Source organism: Larus michahellis, chromosome 1 (genome assembly GCF_964199755.1).
Source record: "Larus michahellis chromosome 1, bLarMic1.1, whole genome shotgun sequence".
NCBI lineage: Eukaryota > Metazoa > Chordata > Aves > Charadriiformes > Laridae > Larus > Larus michahellis.
The window spans coordinates 210,426,259-210,444,015 of NC_133896.1; the positions used below are offsets into that span (position 1 = coordinate 210,426,259).

Below are 17,757 nucleotides of genomic sequence, written 5' to 3' on the forward strand. Positions count from 1 at the left end.
CTCCAGGGCAACCCTGGGCCCGCAGGACGGGTGCCTCCCCTGTTCCGAGCTGGGCTCGCCCAACCCTGGTCTGAGGAGGAGGAAGAGGACAAGGAGACGGCTGCCATTGCTAGGCAGGCAACACCACCACCACAGCGCCCGCTTCCGCCTCGGTAGCCACCATGGCAGACAGTCTCACCTCCCTCACGTGACAGTCCTGCCCGTCCTCTCTATGGTAAGGCCTCCTTTCGCGCCGGTTTCCGCCGCGCTGTGTCTATGGTCGCCGCGCGGTGCCTTGTGGGCGCTTGGCGGAATTATGGCGGCGGCTTAGGGCCTGGTTGCGCAGGGTGAGGGGAGGCTGTGGTGTAAGTACCGGGGGTGGGCGGAGGTGCCCGGGAGGGCTGTAGTGGGCTCTCTGAGGGGGGAAAAAGGCGGCCTTAAGGCAGGGAGTGCCGGAGGGGCGCCTGTGTGTGGCCGTGGCGCGGAGGGAGCCCTGGGGGAACTGGGGCGGGAGCGTTTCTGAGGAGGACAGCGGCCGGCGGTGGGGTTGGGGGGTGAGGGGGCGGCCGGCGGGCCTCAGGGCGGAGCTCCAGGTGTGAGGGAGCCGGCCGGGGGCCGGCGGGAGCGGCGGGGGGCTCCGGCCTTGCTCCTGCCGCCGGTCTGGGTTTCCGCGGGTGATGCCCGGGCTGGGCCCGGTGCTCGAGGTTGCGGTACCTCGCGGAGGCGGTCGGGAGGGGTCCAGAGGCGATGTGTAGCACTGCGTGGCGGGGGCAGCTCAGCTCCAGGCCGAGCCCGGTCACTTTCTCGTGGCCAATAACCCCTGTCTTCGCGTAGTGCTGAAGGGGCTTCTCTAGGGCTGTATATCTGAAACTTAGAGGTCAGTGTGACAGTCTCTGAGTCGTTTCAGATTGAATTTGGGCTCTTGTACTTGGGTCCAAGCCTTATACTGACTTAAAAAAGAAACAGGAACGGTTTCCAGGGATTTGTTAACTATGCAGCCACACTGGATCTGGTTCTTCACCTGAATTCATGGATCCCTTCGCTATGTGTAATCAGCATAGATAAGTTTTAGGAGCAAGTGGCTCTCTTGGATCATGGGTTTGGCAGAGTTGGTGCTAAGACAAAGCTAAAATGTCGTGCTGAGCTCCAGCTGACTTGCACAGTGTCACTGAAAAGCATCAGCAATCCTTGGTCAACGAGCTAAGGCTAGTTACTGTCTCACTTCTTTTTAAAGGTGTTTCTGTGTATGAACTCTGTTTTCTGAGTACTAGTTCAGTGGCAGTAACTGTGTTCTACCTGGTGGGATGTTACTGTGAGCAGCCAATCTAGTTTATTATTTTAACACCAAAGTCATGTGTTTTGTGATCTTATTAAAAGTGAAACAATAACAAATAATGCAAGCAGAGCATAAATAGATAGCTTTCATTTGTGATATTACAGAAGCATATGAAACAATATCATATTTTTTCTACTGGTTTTTAATATGCTTTAAAATGTTTCCCTGTCATCCTTTAACATCCAACTTTCTGATTGGTAGCACTGGTGCCTTTATGTATCTCTGCAGATGTATCTCACTTGTGCTTTACATATCTTTAGTCTGTGGTTAATGGATGCATGTGTCTTGGTGAAGCAGGAAGGAGCATAGTTTCACATTTAAGATGGCGCTGTTCGATTGTTCAGGGTTTTTTGACATTGGTTGACGATCTGAAACTCTTGGCATGGTGGTTTGGGATTGCAGGGTATGCAGCTCGTCCCTGGCAGCGCTGAGCGCAGTGCATGCTTACACAGTGTCTGCATGACTGAGGCTGGTTGGAGTCTGTTTGATTGGAGTCTTTGCCACAGAAGGATTGATTGTAGCAATTTTGAGCATCAGGTAGTTAATTTTTTGGACATGCTGGTGGTATGCAGTTTCTAATTGAGAGCTGGTGAAAACTTCTGCATTTGTCCAAGCTTTTTTAATTGTACTTTGCTTGCATAAGGATAAAGCTGTCAGGCTTGTGCTACCGGGGAAACATTAACTGTAACCTTTCAGAAGGTTTTGCTGGCCATCTGGAGCTCTGTGCAGGTCAGTCCCAAAGGACTGTGCTGCAGTATTAAGGACGGTGCTGTGCCTGTACTAGATAACTGAATAGGGCCATGACAAGGGCTGGAGAGTTCAAGTTGCGTGAACTTCATCAGTATTTAATTATGAATACCATCCTAGACATGGTGTGGTCTGTGTCAACCAGCGTTGCTGGTGATGGTACCTAGATATGATTTGGGGAATAATGGAGGGGTCATTCCCAGGAGGCAGTCATTTTTGGCTGTCATTTTTCAGGAGGGGAAAGAGTTTAGTTGCAAGACTGTACCACTCGCCTTAAGGATAGGAGACCAGCTCCTGGATGGTTTTATTTACTTTATAAACTTAGCTTCATATTCCTGTTAGAGGCTGTGTATCATCTTTCAAACATGTTAGAATAGACTTTCTTTTGAAAATCTGCATAGATTCTGTCAAGTCTGTCAATAAAAAGCTCCTTCAATTTTGAGGATCATGTGGCAAGTGATACCTGGTGTTGTGTAGTGGGACTTGACATTGCCACTACAATTCCAGGAACAAAGTAGCTTCAGGTGAATGTCTTTCACTGTAAGTTTTAGTAACAACTGGTTTTTATCCTTGATTCTGTAGTAGTTTAAAATGACGACAGCAGCGAGGCCAACGTTTGAACCTGCAAGAGGAGGAAGAGGAAAAGGTGAAGGAGACTTAAGTCAGCTATCCAAACAGTACTCCAGCAGAGACCTTCCTTCCCATACTAAAATCAAATACAGGTTAGTATTGGCTTCTTTTTGTCTTACGGCAAAACAGGCCAGGAGTGATTTTTTTGTTAATGAGCAGTACTCTGAAATTTTTCACGGTAGATGTTCACGCGCTTGACACTGAGCAGACACCAGAGATTATACAGTGGTGCTGAATGAGTGGGCTAAAAGTGGAAGTCTCAAAAGCAGAGTCTCAAAAAAACCCACATTGAACGCATTGCACGTAATTGGAGAGGTTTAATTTTAGTGGTATTTATTACTACTGCTTATGGAAGTGAATTGTCAGAAGAAGGTAAGCTTTGGAGACCAAGCATTTCAGGCGATGGAGTGGAAAGAAAGTTGTCATTGGGTACAGCAGGAGCTGGCTGAGCCACGGAGGGTGCTGTCACTTCCAGAGCAAGATGGGATAAGAGGAGCGAAGTTGAGCGTGTCTTCAAAGCAGGAAAAATGCATCATGTATTTGGCAGAGGACCACTGGGGAAGGGCATTAAGAAGAGGCATGGAAATCATGGAATAGCACTCAGGGAGTAGTACATGCTGGAAGAGCTGATGTTAAACACTGCAGGTGGTTCGTGCAGGTCCTGGGAAAGGACATTGCTTTAATCAATGAGAAAGATAATGGTATCTTAGGAATATTTTCCTCTGTTTGAAATGCATAATAAATCTTCGTTATCCTTTTAAAAGATAAAGTGAAATCTGGAGTCAATATGATATGGGTACCTAGAATTTAAATGAAATGTGTCAACCTAAAAATGTGTTTTGTTTTTTTTTCTATCTAACTGATGTTACTCTTGTCAGTGATATTACTGTTGAAGTTTTATGTTTCCACCTTTTTGTGCAGAAGCTTACCCTTTCAGCTCTTCTCTCCTGCCTCTTTGGTTTTGAAGAATACGTATGCATAAGGGAGTTGGAGTGTTTTGGAGAATACCAAAATCAACAGCACAAGAAGCGCCGTCAAATGGATTTTGTTGTTATGGGAAAATTGCTGGTGGTTTGTTTCTTTAAACAAAATAGGGTCTCTTGCTCTGGGGTCTGTTGTTTGCAACCAGTCTGTTACTTTGAAAGAAGTGTGTGGGGAGAAATATGTACAGGAATATACAGTGTATGTTTGAACAAATCCCACCATGTGAGTGAGAGAGAGAGATGGGGAGGGCATTAAGTGTCTTCTGTTCTTTCTCCCAAATACCTAATACAAAGTTGTCTTTGTTAAACTGCCAGGACTGCATCATTGCAGGAAAAGTTCAGTGTTTCAGTTCCACTCATGTTCGCTTGAGTGACACAGGGCTTGGGGGGATTTTGCAGCTATATCAGGAATTCCAAGTTCAGGTTTTTAATTACAAAAGCAAATGAAATACTTCATCAGGAAGACAGGCTGTGCACACAATGTGTTTATAATGGCTCAAGTCTGGGTTTCTTCCAGGCACTCTTATTTCCAGCACTGGGTTCACAGAAAGGTGAAAGGAATTGCTGCTTGGTTGTATTCATTAGTTCTTTTCAAGATTTCCACAGAAAATTCGATGCTCTCTAGGTGGAACTTAGTGTGACTCAAATATAAATAATCTGTTGCTTTTGGACAGCATGTGTTACATGAAAGAGGCAAAAACATGTATTTGCAATATGTTTCACTAAAGCTAGTGTTTTGCCTGTTCTCCCAACTTTTTTTTTTAATGGTCATGGGAGATTGTCTCCTATGTCTCTTGGAGGGAAAAAGGTTTATGAAAAGCATATTCTAGTCTTGGTCTTATCTGTAAGCCTTAGAGACTGTGTTTGCAGCAGCAATTTGGGATAATAAAGCGGTGAGGAAGGTTGGCTGCAGTGCTGGTGGATGTCTGCTAGGACACTGGGCTTGGACTGCTGGAGAAAAGGAAATTTAGACATAGCTACAAGAGGTAGATGTTGTTGTTCTGTGTTTGTAGGAGTTTATGTAAGCTCTTTTGATTCATTTGCGGGCCGCTGGAAGGAACGTGTGTGTGTGGCATTGCATGCCAGTATGCGTAATGCGTACAGAGAAGGGGGTTGATGAAGAAACTTATGTCTACATGGTGCCCAGTCCTATTCTCTACACATACCTGTTCACCCCAGGATTTACTTGCCTCCTTGAAAAAATTGTTCCCGGATGCAGACTTGTCAACTCCAGCTTTTTTTCCCCTCCCCTCATATTGTTTCAGACAGACCACTCAGGATGCTCCTGAAGAGGTGCGTAACCGTGATTTCAGAAGGGAGCTGGAGGAGAGAGAACGGGTTGCTGCAAGAGAAAAGAATAGAGACAGACCAACCAGAGGTAAAAAAAAAAAACAAAAACAACTTCGCATGGCATTGCTCTTGCACAGAACTTGGTGTTGTAGGAAGTTTGGAGGTTGCAGACAGCATGTCATGAGAGTAGAATTTAGGGTATTGGTCTGATATAGTTCAGAGCTGTTGACCTGCAAGGGAATGTCCGCTGGCTTTCACACTGGCTTCATACTAGCAAAAAATCTAGGCCAGCCAGTAGAAAAGCATAGGCCATCATGCAGGCCAGTTGGTACGGTATGATTGTAATGAATTGGCAACAAGTGTGTACAGCTATATAAAGGGCTTTTTCTGTACTTGGACAAGCAAGACAGGAAGGAGAAGGGGAATGACTTATCTTGTAGTGTTGCAGCACCAGTATAACAATAAGTCTGTTTTTAAAGTATGCGATTCTGTTTAGATATAGTGAAGTGATAATTAAAATGAGCCAAAGGTGTGTTTTTTGAGAAGTAGTCACTTATAATATCAACCTTGACAGAATTTAGGTACTTTAGGTTTAGATGTGAAATGTACAGAGGTATATTGTGGGGCTTTCAAGTTCACAGACGAAAGCAGATGTGGTTTGGACCAACAGTAATGCTTTGGGGTGGTCTCCAATGGGAACCTTCCACTTGGATACATAGACTAAGGATATTTCTGCACAGAGTTTTCTCTTGCTGTTCGTTCTTCTTGAAATAATGACCTCAAAAACTTTTTGAGGTCAAATTTTAATTTTGGGGATGTTATTGCTTCCCTTGAGGGATACATAAAGGGGAGTAATAAACATATTCATTAAGACTGAGTGATGAAAATGTAAGCATAAGCTTTTATCTCTTACTCTAATGCAATCTTTGTGAAGATTTTTGCTTTCTGACATTAGATGCTGTTAAATGAAGTAACTTAGTCACTCTTTTCTTTTTAAATCTTATGCCATAGAACACACAACATCATCTTCTGTGTCTAAGAAGCCTCGGCTAGACCAGATTCCTGCAGCAAATCTTGATGCAGATGATCCGCTTACTGATGTATGTATCTCTTTCCTGTCTTTTTTCTTTCATTGTCCTGGTTCAGGATTTTGGTGTTAATGGATTATATACTTTTAGATCTGCTAAAGGCTTAACACGGGTTCCAACATATCTTCCTTTTACAGTTACTCTGCTGTGGTGGAAGTCCAGAGTCGTTCAGAGGATTCTGGTCCATGCTGTAATGGTGTTCTTGGAAAGCCCACAAAAACTAGGGAACCGAAAATACCACTCGAAGTACGGGGAATGAGTGACTTTTTAGACTCAGCCAACTACTAGGTTAAAATTCCCCTAAGGTTGAGGTACACTGACTGTCTGCATGAGGAATGGATTCTTCCTCTTGGCTCCTCTCCTCATGCTGAAGTCTAGGAGTTAGGTCTAAGGCTTGACAGTAAGCTGAGGGTTTTTTAATCCTGCTGTATTTGGTCCCAGCAATATTGGATAGGGTTTTCGGGCACACTGTTATAATGACTTCGGTTACAATGATTAGAGAGTCATTGGGGACGGTCATTCTCTAGAAATCTGTCAGCTACATAGCATTTGAATTATAAAAAAATTAATTGTGGTCATCCAAAAAGCACAAACATGTTTTTGTCTTGACTTTACTGTACAAGAGCAACTAAACCATTTGTATTGTATTTGCTGCTGATGCAAGCACCCAAGTACGAAATTAGCCAGCAGCAAATCGTAGCCTTAACCGGGCAGACCGGGACTGGTTTTATTAAATGAAATGAATGAGCTGCTTCTTGTTTCCATTTATTGCTATTAGGAAGATGATGAAGATGAGGACTTGGAAGACAGTGATGATGATGACACTGCAGCTCTTCTTGCTGAACTGGAAAAAATCAAGAAAGAACGAGCTGAGGAACAGGCTCGAAAGGTAAAATCTCACCCATTAAAAAGCATCTGTTTTTTGCAAACTGGTGTTTATTAAAACTAGCGTGCCTAAAGGACTTAGGATGAGTGAGAACTGGTAAACAAAGTAAGTGCCCTTCAAAACTTTTCTCAAGTAGAGTCTGATGGATTTGTTCTTCTTGTAGCCTTCATACCTCCCTATAATCTCTCTCGCTACAGATAGAATAGAAACACCACGTTCTGCCCTTGAAAGGGGAGGGAAGTCCCTGTAGTTAGAGATTGTTTTCCTGTGAGTGGGATCAAACCATATGCTGTTGGTTCACACACCTCCTTGGTGTAAAAGAGATTGTTGGGATGGAGTGCATTAGCGAAATCGTTTATTGATGAATGGACTTCTAGGGACTGTTTTTGGGAATAGTCTGTTATCAAACTGATCAGGATTTAGGATGAACTGTACTGGCTCTAATATTGTATCGCAACAGAATTTGGGAGTCCAGATATTTCATCTGCACTACTGAATCGCTCCGCCTCTGGTGGTGCAACAGAAGTGCTCGATACGTGCAGCATTCCTTCTGCTTTTAGTAAGCTCTTTTTTTTTTGAGTAGGGCGTAAATCATTTTAGTGCTTTTCAAAAATGTTGCATGCTTAAGTTTGAATAGTTTTGTGTGTTGTTATACATAGATTCTACATTAGTGTAAAAAACCCCAACAACCAAATAAACAAAACAAAACAAAGAAACAACCTTGTCATCTTTGTATAAGGTAATCTGAGATGTTTTTAGAACATGCTAAATAAACACATTAAATACTGATTGGGATCTTCGCTGCTGTGACAACTTAATGTTTTGGCGCCTCTGTACTACTAATAACCTTATCAGAGCTTAACACACATGCTTCTAATTTCATGTTTTTCACAAATGCTCTCCAGTAGTCAGCTGGCAGCGAACAGGGCGTAGCATCTAGAAGACGCTAGGAACAACTAGGAGAAAATAATACTTTAAACACTGTAGTGCTTGACCACCCTTGGCTAACCATATAGAAATTTCTCTTTAGAATCAACAAGGCCTGTAAAACCAATAAGCTCTGCAATTTTGGAGTTAAGTACTTTGGAAGGCTAAAAGCTGTACCATGCTGCTTCAGTGCAGAAATTTTGCTGTAGAAGACTGTTGATACTTGATTCTCTATCTGGCCTACAAGTGACAAGTGGTCTTTTACATTAAAGTGTGTCTGAAAGCATTTCTCATCTCTTTAAGGCATTTGAAGCACATCACACAGCAGTGAAATTGTGTTCTGCAGTAATAACCTGGTGAAAATACTTGAAAATGCTGGCAACAATTCTTCCATGTATTCCTGTGTGAAATGTACTAAACCACAAATTAAGGGTGGCAGTGTGTAGGAAAGGCTTCTACTTCAGCTGTTCTTGCACAGTGCTTAAAATGAAAGCTTAGATCTGTATGGATTTTTCACTTTGCCTGAGAGTTGAAATTACGCATCTAGATTAAACAGTATATATAATTATACTGTCACATTTCAGTGTAGAAAACTCACATTCGGAAAATAATGGTAGTAAATTGCAGCATAGACAACCAAATGTGTGCTTCTCTTCATGTGTAGAAAGCAGGAATGTTACAATCTCTATGAAATTCTTATTTTGTCACTAGAGGGTGCTAAAAGCTATGGAGTATTTAGTATATCTCTTGCTTTATTTTGCTGTCTCTTAACTGCTATTATTTTTTACCTTCATGGATGTTCTTCTTCCTCCAGAAGCAGGGTTTATAATGTCCAAAGCTACGTGCATACTGAATACGTGAACACTTATTGCAAATGTATACACTTGCTTTAACTTTTAGTTATTTATTTGCAATAGTGCACACTGTTTCATGTTCACTACCTACTCTGTGCATACTTTCACTGGTTGGTGGCTGATAGACTCTCTTAAAAATTAGCATCTTCAGTAAGTAGTGGGTGCTCTACAGGTACTTGGAATTTTATTTTCTTGGGGTTTTTTGAGAGGAGGAAACTAAAACTACATTGATGGAAAAAGTAAAAACCAGGGCGGGGCGCAACCTTGGAAGAGCCTTCAGGGGTAAGGGTCTCCTTAGGAAAGATCACTTAGGTATATCAGTTTTAGGGGTGCATTCTGTTTAGAGTATACCTTGTTTTCCATGGCTTTGAAATAAGGTGTTACTGGCAAAGCGGTTTGTAGCCATTTTGTCTAAGTCCCTTTTCCCTTCAGATATGTGGGATTTCATATTATTATGTATTGCAAACTGTAATTTAAACCTAATTTAGTAAGTAACCTTCTATTAGTCATCCAGATGACTTCAGAATAACATCTCATGTAAAGTCTTAATTGTGTAGTCGCTATTAGTCCTAATCCACATACAGGGGTGGTTTATCTGCTGAAATGCTGCTGTCCGTACTGGGTAAACCAGTGGCAAGGCGAAGGGGAACTGCAGAGTGAATGCCTTTTCACTCTTCTGCACGTCGTTCTCAAATCTCTTTGTTGTTATACGGACAGATTAACGTGTCTCTGCATCTTCTTGAAGCATTCCAAGGTCTTAAAAGATGAAGTGGGTAAAATACAGTAATATATCCAAAATGTATGCCATATGTAATTTTTTTCCTGATACTTTCTTTATTTTGATTTATTAAAAGGCTAGTCCAATTATTTCTGAGACTTTAAAGTCAAGTGTATGTTTGTTAACTGCTTTGACTCATCGCTTTGGTGTCCAGTATTTAGGTTGCCATGAAAGAACAATGACTCCTTTAAAATGCATCTTTGGTGAGAGAGCAGTTAAAAACAAAAGAGGAGACATCTGTGGGTTTTCAGATCATCGTGCTCTCTGTTAAGTTCCCTTATGTGGTAATATCACTTTCCGTATAAATCTTCTAAATCTAATTTTGACGAATATTAGTGGTAAGAGGTTCTAACTTCCTTCACACTGATACTTCCCTTTAATCTGTGAAGCAAATAGTTTGTCAACCAAATTAGCAATTGCTGTCAATGCTTGTTAACTTCTCAAAATGCTTAAATTCACTTGAATTCTGTAAAATCATTGAATAAATATTACAAATGTTTTGAAACACTGGTTGAGCATGGGAGTCCTCCTGACTTTTCTCACGCCCTCCACAATTTTAATCTCTCAGGTTTTTTCTAGTAGACACTAAGCTAACCAGGAAATTTTAGTTTTGAAAGCCTTTTTCTGTGGAATAATTCTGGGTCTGTCTGAAACTACAAATGCTAGGTCTGCTCTCTGTGTGAACTATCCATGGATAGGTTTCATGGAAGCACTTCAACGTTCCAAACCAAGCATTACAATGCTCTTGATTTTCAAGCACATCCTTAAAAGGTAAATTGAAATAATTAAAAACAAACCTCAATCCAGTGAGCAGCTGACTGCACGCGTGCAGTTCCAGCAAAGCTATTTTAACACCCAGTAATTTTATCCTTATCTATCTGAGAACAGACTTAAAGTTTTTGGTTTCTTTTCTTAACAGTTTTATTTCACCAGGTGTTTCTCTATAACTGATTATGTTGCTTTACCGATGGTCAAAATAGATCTTAGCTCTGTCCCGTGTTTTAGCTGTGTCACAGAGTTCCATCAGAAAATGCATCTTGATAGGTATTAACCTTTTCACTCAAATTTTAAGAGCCTAGCTAAAACTAGAATATCAAATCAGCGATTAAGAAAGAGTTTAAGTAAAGAGGCAAAAGCAGATGGCAGAGTATGTTTCCTCATTAGATGTTTGAGACATGCTTGTAATACTTACCCTTGCCAAGAACTAATGATGATGTCCCCTCCCTTGTGGGTAAAATGACAACAAATCTGTGTATAGACACTGCAGTTGTGTTTATTCTGTGCTCGTGTTTTTTGATGTTTCAATCAGTTGAATCGCGGTGTTGCATAGAGTTAGTACTTTGCAAAGGATCAAATAACTGGGGTCAATCTCTGCGTTAAGTTTTGTTCCCTGCTCCTAAAGGCAGTGCTGTCATAGTTTGTCATTCAAAAATTAGCATTTAAATAAGGTTATGTGATTATTTTTTTCAGCCTTCAATGAAGTGTGAATGTTTCAAGTTTTCCTTCAGCTACTCAACATCTATAAAAACTGAGTAGGATAACTTACTTTAATACAATGGAGTCATTTCAAGAATTTCAGCACTTTCTGTAAAAGTAATCTTGCTCTGTGCTAAGGGTAGGAACTATAAAAAAAAAAAAATCCATGGTAACAATAATGTTTTTCTTTCCTTTGCGGACAGAAACAAATATGCCAAGGGACTGTTATTCTTACAGCAAGATAAGGAATAATTGTTTAGTTGAGGTTAATATAGTTTTGTCCGCTTCTTTTTTTCCCCAGCTGTGATGCCACATGGTGAGTTCAGTTGTATGGTGGAGGCCTGCTTTGAGATCTAATTTACGTGGCAGCGTCTCCATCTGCTTCCTCGGGGTACAGGACGCCCTCTGCCAGCCCAGTCTTATTCACCACACTGTAATACTCCTGTTCTATTGCCTCCGCTTCTAATGCGGTGGTTACAACATGGTTGACTTCTGATTCATCACTGCAGATAGTTGGTGCAACACGCTGCCCTTGAAAAGCACAACGCTGCTGTCTAGTGATGAAATAATCTGTAGCTTTTTTTTTTTTTTTTTTTTTTTTGCTAAAATGGCTTAGAAAGAGTTGTATATCTCGTCTTTCCGAGCAGAAAGGCAGGCAAAGAGGCATTATTTTAGAAAAGGTGGAGTGACTAGAGAAATATATTTCCCCCCCCCCCCCCCCCTTAGGCTTTTCTTCTGTTGTGGGTTTGTTGTACCCATAGTGTTTTAGCTTAATAAGCCTTTGTTCCGCCACACAAAAGAACAATGTAGGCTTTGGAGCAACCCGAGACGCTTATTTTGTGAACAGCTGTGCTTGATCGTGCCTCAGAGGTGCGAAGCTCAGACAGCGATGAAGGTTATGTCTGGTCTGTTTGATTTGATACAACCCATGCTCCATCTCCTGGAGCGTCCCGGCTTTCAGTGGAGGAGTGGGCAATGGAAGATTTATGTGGAAAATTCTGAGACATAATGAAAACCTCATTTGGCTGGAGATGAGGGATCCTGCAGCTCTGGCCAAAATGTATAACTTAGCTTAAGCATAAATGTCAACTTTACAGCACTGTGAATTACACCTAGTATTTCCTCCATGTTGTGTCTCTAAGCTACAAAACTTAGTATACTAATTACCTTTTTTTTTTTTTTTAAATCTTGAATACCTTCGTTGGAAAGTTTTAGTGAAGCTAAATAATACAAAAAAAATCTTCAAGACTAATATTCAGAATTAGCCTGCTCCCTAAAAACCCGTAGCAAATATGTTGAAATGTCATTCAGCCTAGAACAGCTTTGAGGGACTGTATTCCATAAATAAATGACCATGTGTGCCAGGTCTTCTTTGTGAAGTGACTAAAACTGGCAATGCCTTACTCAACAGATCTGTTCCCTGCTTGCTCTCAGACTCTAATCTGTTGATCTTTGTCACTAAAGATAAGTTTATGCAGTTCATAACTACTCCTAGTCGTGCTGCCCCTGCGGGTCTGAAAAACAGCAGAGTTCTGTTTGGGAACAGAGCCGAGAAACAGCCAACGGCCACACAAGTGCCCAGGGGCTCTGCAGCGTCTCTGACAGGCGATAGGGAAAAATCAAGCTTTGTAAATAAGACTCATGGATGTTTTCTGTAACTGCTGTCACTATAAAAGAAGGTTTGACAGCTTCTGTTAGTGTTGTGTTTATACTTGTTTTTAATAATTTAATAGGTGCGAAAGTAAAATACAACCATTTGAAATTCCCAAGATGGTCCCTACCATTTCTTTTGATTACAGTGCAGTTTTTACTACCTCCCAGTCCTCTGGAGTTGGAGTTGATTGGTGTCAATGTAGCTTTTTGTTAGCAATTAGCAGTTTTAAACAGAATTCAGTCGAGCTTGAAATGCCAAGTTGTTGGGGTCAGTGTACAGGTTCTGTATCCCAGCTTCCGTGGTGGTGCAGTGGAGGTGCAGTCAGCGGAGCCTGGAGGTGGCTGGTCTCTGGTGCGTGTAATTTAGCGTGAGCAGAGCAGAAGAGCTGTCTCGCCTCTTTCATTTATTCTCTAGATCTTTGCTGATATGTGAGCTCAGATGCCCACAAGCAGATATCTAGATGTAGGTGTCTTAATCTGGAGCTGAATCCTGCTCTTAGTCTTATACAACAGCTTCTAATGTAGTGCTTTTTAAAAATGTTATTCAGTTTTGATTTTCTTTTTTTCTTTTTTCTTATCACCACATTTTAACGTTTCAGTTTGATAATGCTTTTTTCATATCAGAAAGTGAACTGTGTCAGGCTAATTGAGGCTGAAGGATATGACATGGGTTAAAAGTTAGGATGATGCCTAACATGCCTTTTTAAAACCTTATAGAAAAATGAAATGTGCAGTAGTTACTGCCACGTGCATATTTTTTTAATGATTTCTAATATTGACTTTATCTCCGTCTAGTAATTTGAGTGACTGAGTGCTTTTCACTTCTCTTCATGCATAGTAGAGAATGCCGAACAATCAGCTTTTTAGGAGCTGTTGAGATTAAATCTGAAACGGGGGAAGAGAGGGGAGAAGAACTGTAATTCCTCCCCAAAAAAGCTGCTGACTGATTCCAGCGGACTTTTGAACATCAAATAAACCCTGTGTGTTGGCATTTGTCAGTGGTGTGTGGATGCATTTTCATGCATCAGAAATAAACAGCTTAAGATACGTATGCGTCCCCCAGAGGGAGCGGTGCGTGATGCACGGGTTCAGTAACTTTGGATCATGGTGGAGGTTAATGTCTTAGAAATCGGAGGGCGAGACCGTGCCATGCTCCGTGTGCCACCTTGAGAAGAGTTTCCCTGCAGTTCAGCTCTAAAATGGAAAACTGCCGTGTCTGTTTGCATATGTAGAACTTGGAAGAAGTTCTCTCTACAGAAGCATTTGGCAGCTGGGGAGTATTAATTTCTTACAATGCTCTTATTAGTGCTGCCTTCTCGAGTATGGTCCAGTATGAATTTTTGGTTTGTAGCATTTTTATTTGCTTTTAAGATTTGTCCCAGACCTCTTGCATTTTCGAAGTCTCACTTTTAATGGAGCGTCAGAGATTAAATTTAATGAGGCAGAGCCCACCTCATTTTGCACAACACAGAGAGCACTTCACATGCTTGCATCCTGTTGTAAATTTGCCTAATGGGCTTAAACAGAATCTGATCACCTCTCGGGAGGTACCTGAAAATCAATACTGATTTTTTTTATTTTTTTTTTAGCTTGTACCAGTATCTTAGATTTTGCTTAGTTTAAAATTAGTTCTTTGCATGCATGTGCTGAGAGAGGTAGTCTGAGAGCTGCTTGACTTCTGGTGGGAACGCAACCCGGACTGCAGTAAATGGGATTTCAATGCTGTTGGCTTCTCCATGTTATGGGGAAAGAAGATGGTAAATCAGAGGTTGGCATACTGTACAGAAGAAGCTGCATACATTTCATGTGTGTAATTCACAGAGGAAATAAATGTATAATTTGAATTTGTATTTCTAATATGGGGGAAATCGCTGTTCCTTATCAAATATTTTTGCTCTCTGTGTTTCCTTATTTACTGGGGTGGTAATGACAACTGAAGTTGGAATGCAAATGCTGGATTTAGGGCTGTGTTTGAAAATGCAAAACTTTAGTTTATTTGTGTTGATAACTCTTAGCTGCTGCGGTTTGTGTTAAAGCTCCATGGATACGGCAGCAAGGGCAAGTTTTGCCTGCACACATGTTTTAATAAGGGCATTACAGGGCTGTGCCATGCTTTTAAGCAGTGTGCCCTTTTGAGGAGCTTTTCCCATGCCACTGGCAATTAATTGCAGCTGGTTGTAAATTTTATTTATCAAAAGCAGTGTAATGGCAGGTGTTTAACTAAAACTTGGGTCGATTTTGAAAGATAAAATATTTACTAGTGATCCTGAATTATCTGGTGTTCATACGTATGTTAAGTTGGTATTGTTCTTAAGAGGGTTGGGGTGTTTTATAGGAATAGTCCACATACCTGATCAGTCCAATTAAAAAGCATTGTAAATTGTGGATAGCTTTAGTCATATATCACTTAGTATTGATTAAATGTTTGAAGCTGGAGAACTCTGGCTAGCATCAGCGTTCAAGTTTAGCACTTAAACTTTGTAAACGCTGTCATCAAGAAAAACATTTCCTCTTTTGGGATTCTGTAGCAGCCCTCAGCCATGAATTTTCTGCAGTTTGTAAAAAAAAAAAAAAAAAAAAAAAAAAAAAAAAAAAACCAAACAAAACACACAACCTTGTGATCTCTTTGTCTCTAGTTTATATCATTTCTAAAAGCCATAGTTGAGTCTCTGCACTGCTAATGAGACTTCAGTGCATTTTTTAAGTAGAATATCTTCAGACCACCTTTCAGCATACAGGGAGCAGGAAACCTAGTTAGTCACCCAAATTAAAGATTTTTTTTATTATTATTATTTATTTTTTTTCCTTCTGGTACTTTCATCAAAGAGCAGTCCTTGTAATACGTTTGAAAGGTTGTGGAAAAATAAGTTGATGTAAAATGAGTATTACGTATTCATTTTGAAATCTGTGAACATTTAAGTCACTAAATATGTTAATACAGCTTGGAAGCGTGGGCAGTGAAATCTACTTTGTGTTGCCTGTAGTGCAGCGCTTCACTTAGGCTTGAGTTACACGCTTTTGATGGTACAAGCAGAAGAAATTTTTTCTGCTCCTTAATATTGGGAATCTTAAATAGTCTTATGACATCCCCTGCTCAGTTTCACCTTCAATTTCCCAATATTCTTTTTAATTGGTCCCTAGGGAAGTTGTAGTTGTAAAACCCAAGCAGATTGCTGAAGACAGAGAAGTTTCAACATGCTGTAAGGTTTCTTCCACCTAATGAATATTGTATAATGTGCTCTTTTTTCTCATGAGGATAAAGAAAATCTTTTAATCTGTATAGAATTTTTAATATAATAAATATGTAAATGGTAAAGCTAGAATTTAACTGAATATTTGATGGAACATCAGAGGTAAGTAGAGCAGATATGAGTGTTGCTAGAGTGACAGTTTATTAGCAATGTTAAGCTCTTTAGAGTGTCTCTGCTTCTATCCTTATTCTGCTCATACGCAGGTGTCAAATGCTCTGAAAAGTCTGAGCTAGGAATTAAAGCTCTGTCTGTGTGGGTGATCGCAGCTAAATAATGTTTGTCTCTACCAGCTGGATGAGAAAAATGGCCCAGAAAAGTAATGTTATCCATTTCTGGCTCTCAGGAACAAGAGCAAAAGGCTGAAGAAGAAAGAATTCGGATGGAGAACATTCTGAGTGGTAACCCACTGCTGAACCTCACTGGCCCAGCACAGCCTCAAGCAAACTTCAAAGTGAAGAGGAGGTACCGTGCCGTCTCTACTCTGATATCCACCCCCTTGCTCCCTCTTGTTACTCAGAGTCTGAAAATGTCATCACTGCCCTCAGGTTTTATTTCCTTCCTCGGATCTTGTCACAAGCAGTGTAATGTAGAACTGGGACATGGATGCACGTAGTGATTGTCGTGTGCATTTCTCTAGAACAAATCATCCCGCTATTTTGTGTTTAAAAAAGAGAGAAGAAGATTGAGAATTGCGTTTGTCTGGCATTGTTCGCAATGATAAAAAAAGTAACAGGACCAAAGTTCCTCAAGAAACTTGATGTTTTGCTGCCCTTTAAAACCTAGCTGGTTTTTTTACTTGTTTTTTTAGTGTAACTAGAATGATAAATAACAGCCTTTTCTCAATACAGTTCTTGTTTGCGACTATTACAATTACTGTTGTGCTTAGGGCCGTTACATTCAAGGTTTTTTCTGCTCTGTTCAAATGGTTGTTATTTTCTGTAGAGATAAAATAACCTTTAATCTACTGATACTCATCTCACTTCTAACTTGGAAGCACGTAGGAGATGGCTTGGATTAGAAAAATACATCTTTTTTTCCTAAAGATTAAGTTCTTAGTACATTTGAATAGGAGAGCCAAACTTCATTTATATATTTTCTGTAAATTGCACCTGATTTTCATGCAAGCTTACTGAAGTTAAAACCTTTTCTTTTCAGATGGGATGATGATGTTGTCTTCAAGAATTGTGCCAAGGGGTTAGACGAAACAAAAAAGGACAAAAGATTCGTGAATGATACTCTGCGATCAGAATTTCACAAAAAGTTCATGGAAAAATATATCAAGTAGTACAGTTTTATGTGCGGTGGTGCTGAAGGACTTGGAAGGTCATGGTTGTTCCCTCCCTCTCCCTCAGAATTCAAGGCTGAATCCTTGGTCATGAATTCCCAAATGCTTTATCAAGATCATCAACAGCTTCATAATTAGTAATTGCTTATGTATCTGGAGTTTTTATTCCTGCAGCATGTTTTCCTTTTCAGTTTTAATTAAATCAGTTTGTGTTTCATGAATGTTTTTCTGTTCACGTGCATTTTCTTTTGCTGGCTGCCTTGTGAATGGTGGAAGAGAGAAGCTGGTTTGCAATAAATACTTCTAATTGTCGAAATTGCTTTCTAGAACAACCTGTATTTGTAGTGATGGTGGTTTGTAACTTACACAACCTGTATAAATGTCAGTATTATCAAATAGCTGAGTATGGTAAGCACTGTGACCTGAAAAGAGCTGTACTTGTAGCAAACTGGACATACTTTCTCTTAATAGCTAGTTTCTAACTAGTTAATAGTTAGTTAATAATCTTCCATTTTAGTTTCTTACTGTCAACCCAGTTACGGTTTGGTGGGGTGGCTCCAAGTTCTTAGGAGCCCTGCTTTCTGGGCTCTCTCG

The 17,757-nt window shown here is 40.6% G+C and overlaps 1 protein-coding gene across 2 annotated transcripts; it reads left to right on the forward strand.

The window, feature by feature from the left end:
- The first annotated feature begins 221 nt into the window (after positions 1-221).
- CWC15 (CWC15 spliceosome associated protein homolog) lies at positions 222-17,384 on the forward strand. Of its 2 annotated transcripts, none has more exons than XM_074571206.1 (7): positions 222-344; positions 2,645-2,784; positions 4,941-5,053; positions 5,977-6,065; positions 6,832-6,942; positions 16,222-16,340; positions 17,034-17,384. In XM_074571206.1, exons 2-7 carry the CDS (start codon positions 2,654-2,656, stop codon positions 17,161-17,163), a joined length of 693 nt encoding a protein of 230 aa, XP_074427307.1. In that variant the 5' UTR covers positions 222-344; positions 2,645-2,653; the 3' UTR covers positions 17,164-17,384. The 2 variants fall into 2 exon arrangements, with proteins under 2 accessions (XP_074427307.1, XP_074427315.1); XM_074571214.1 differs by having other exon boundaries at positions 235-326.
- Positions 17,385-17,757: the final 373 nt, after the last annotated feature.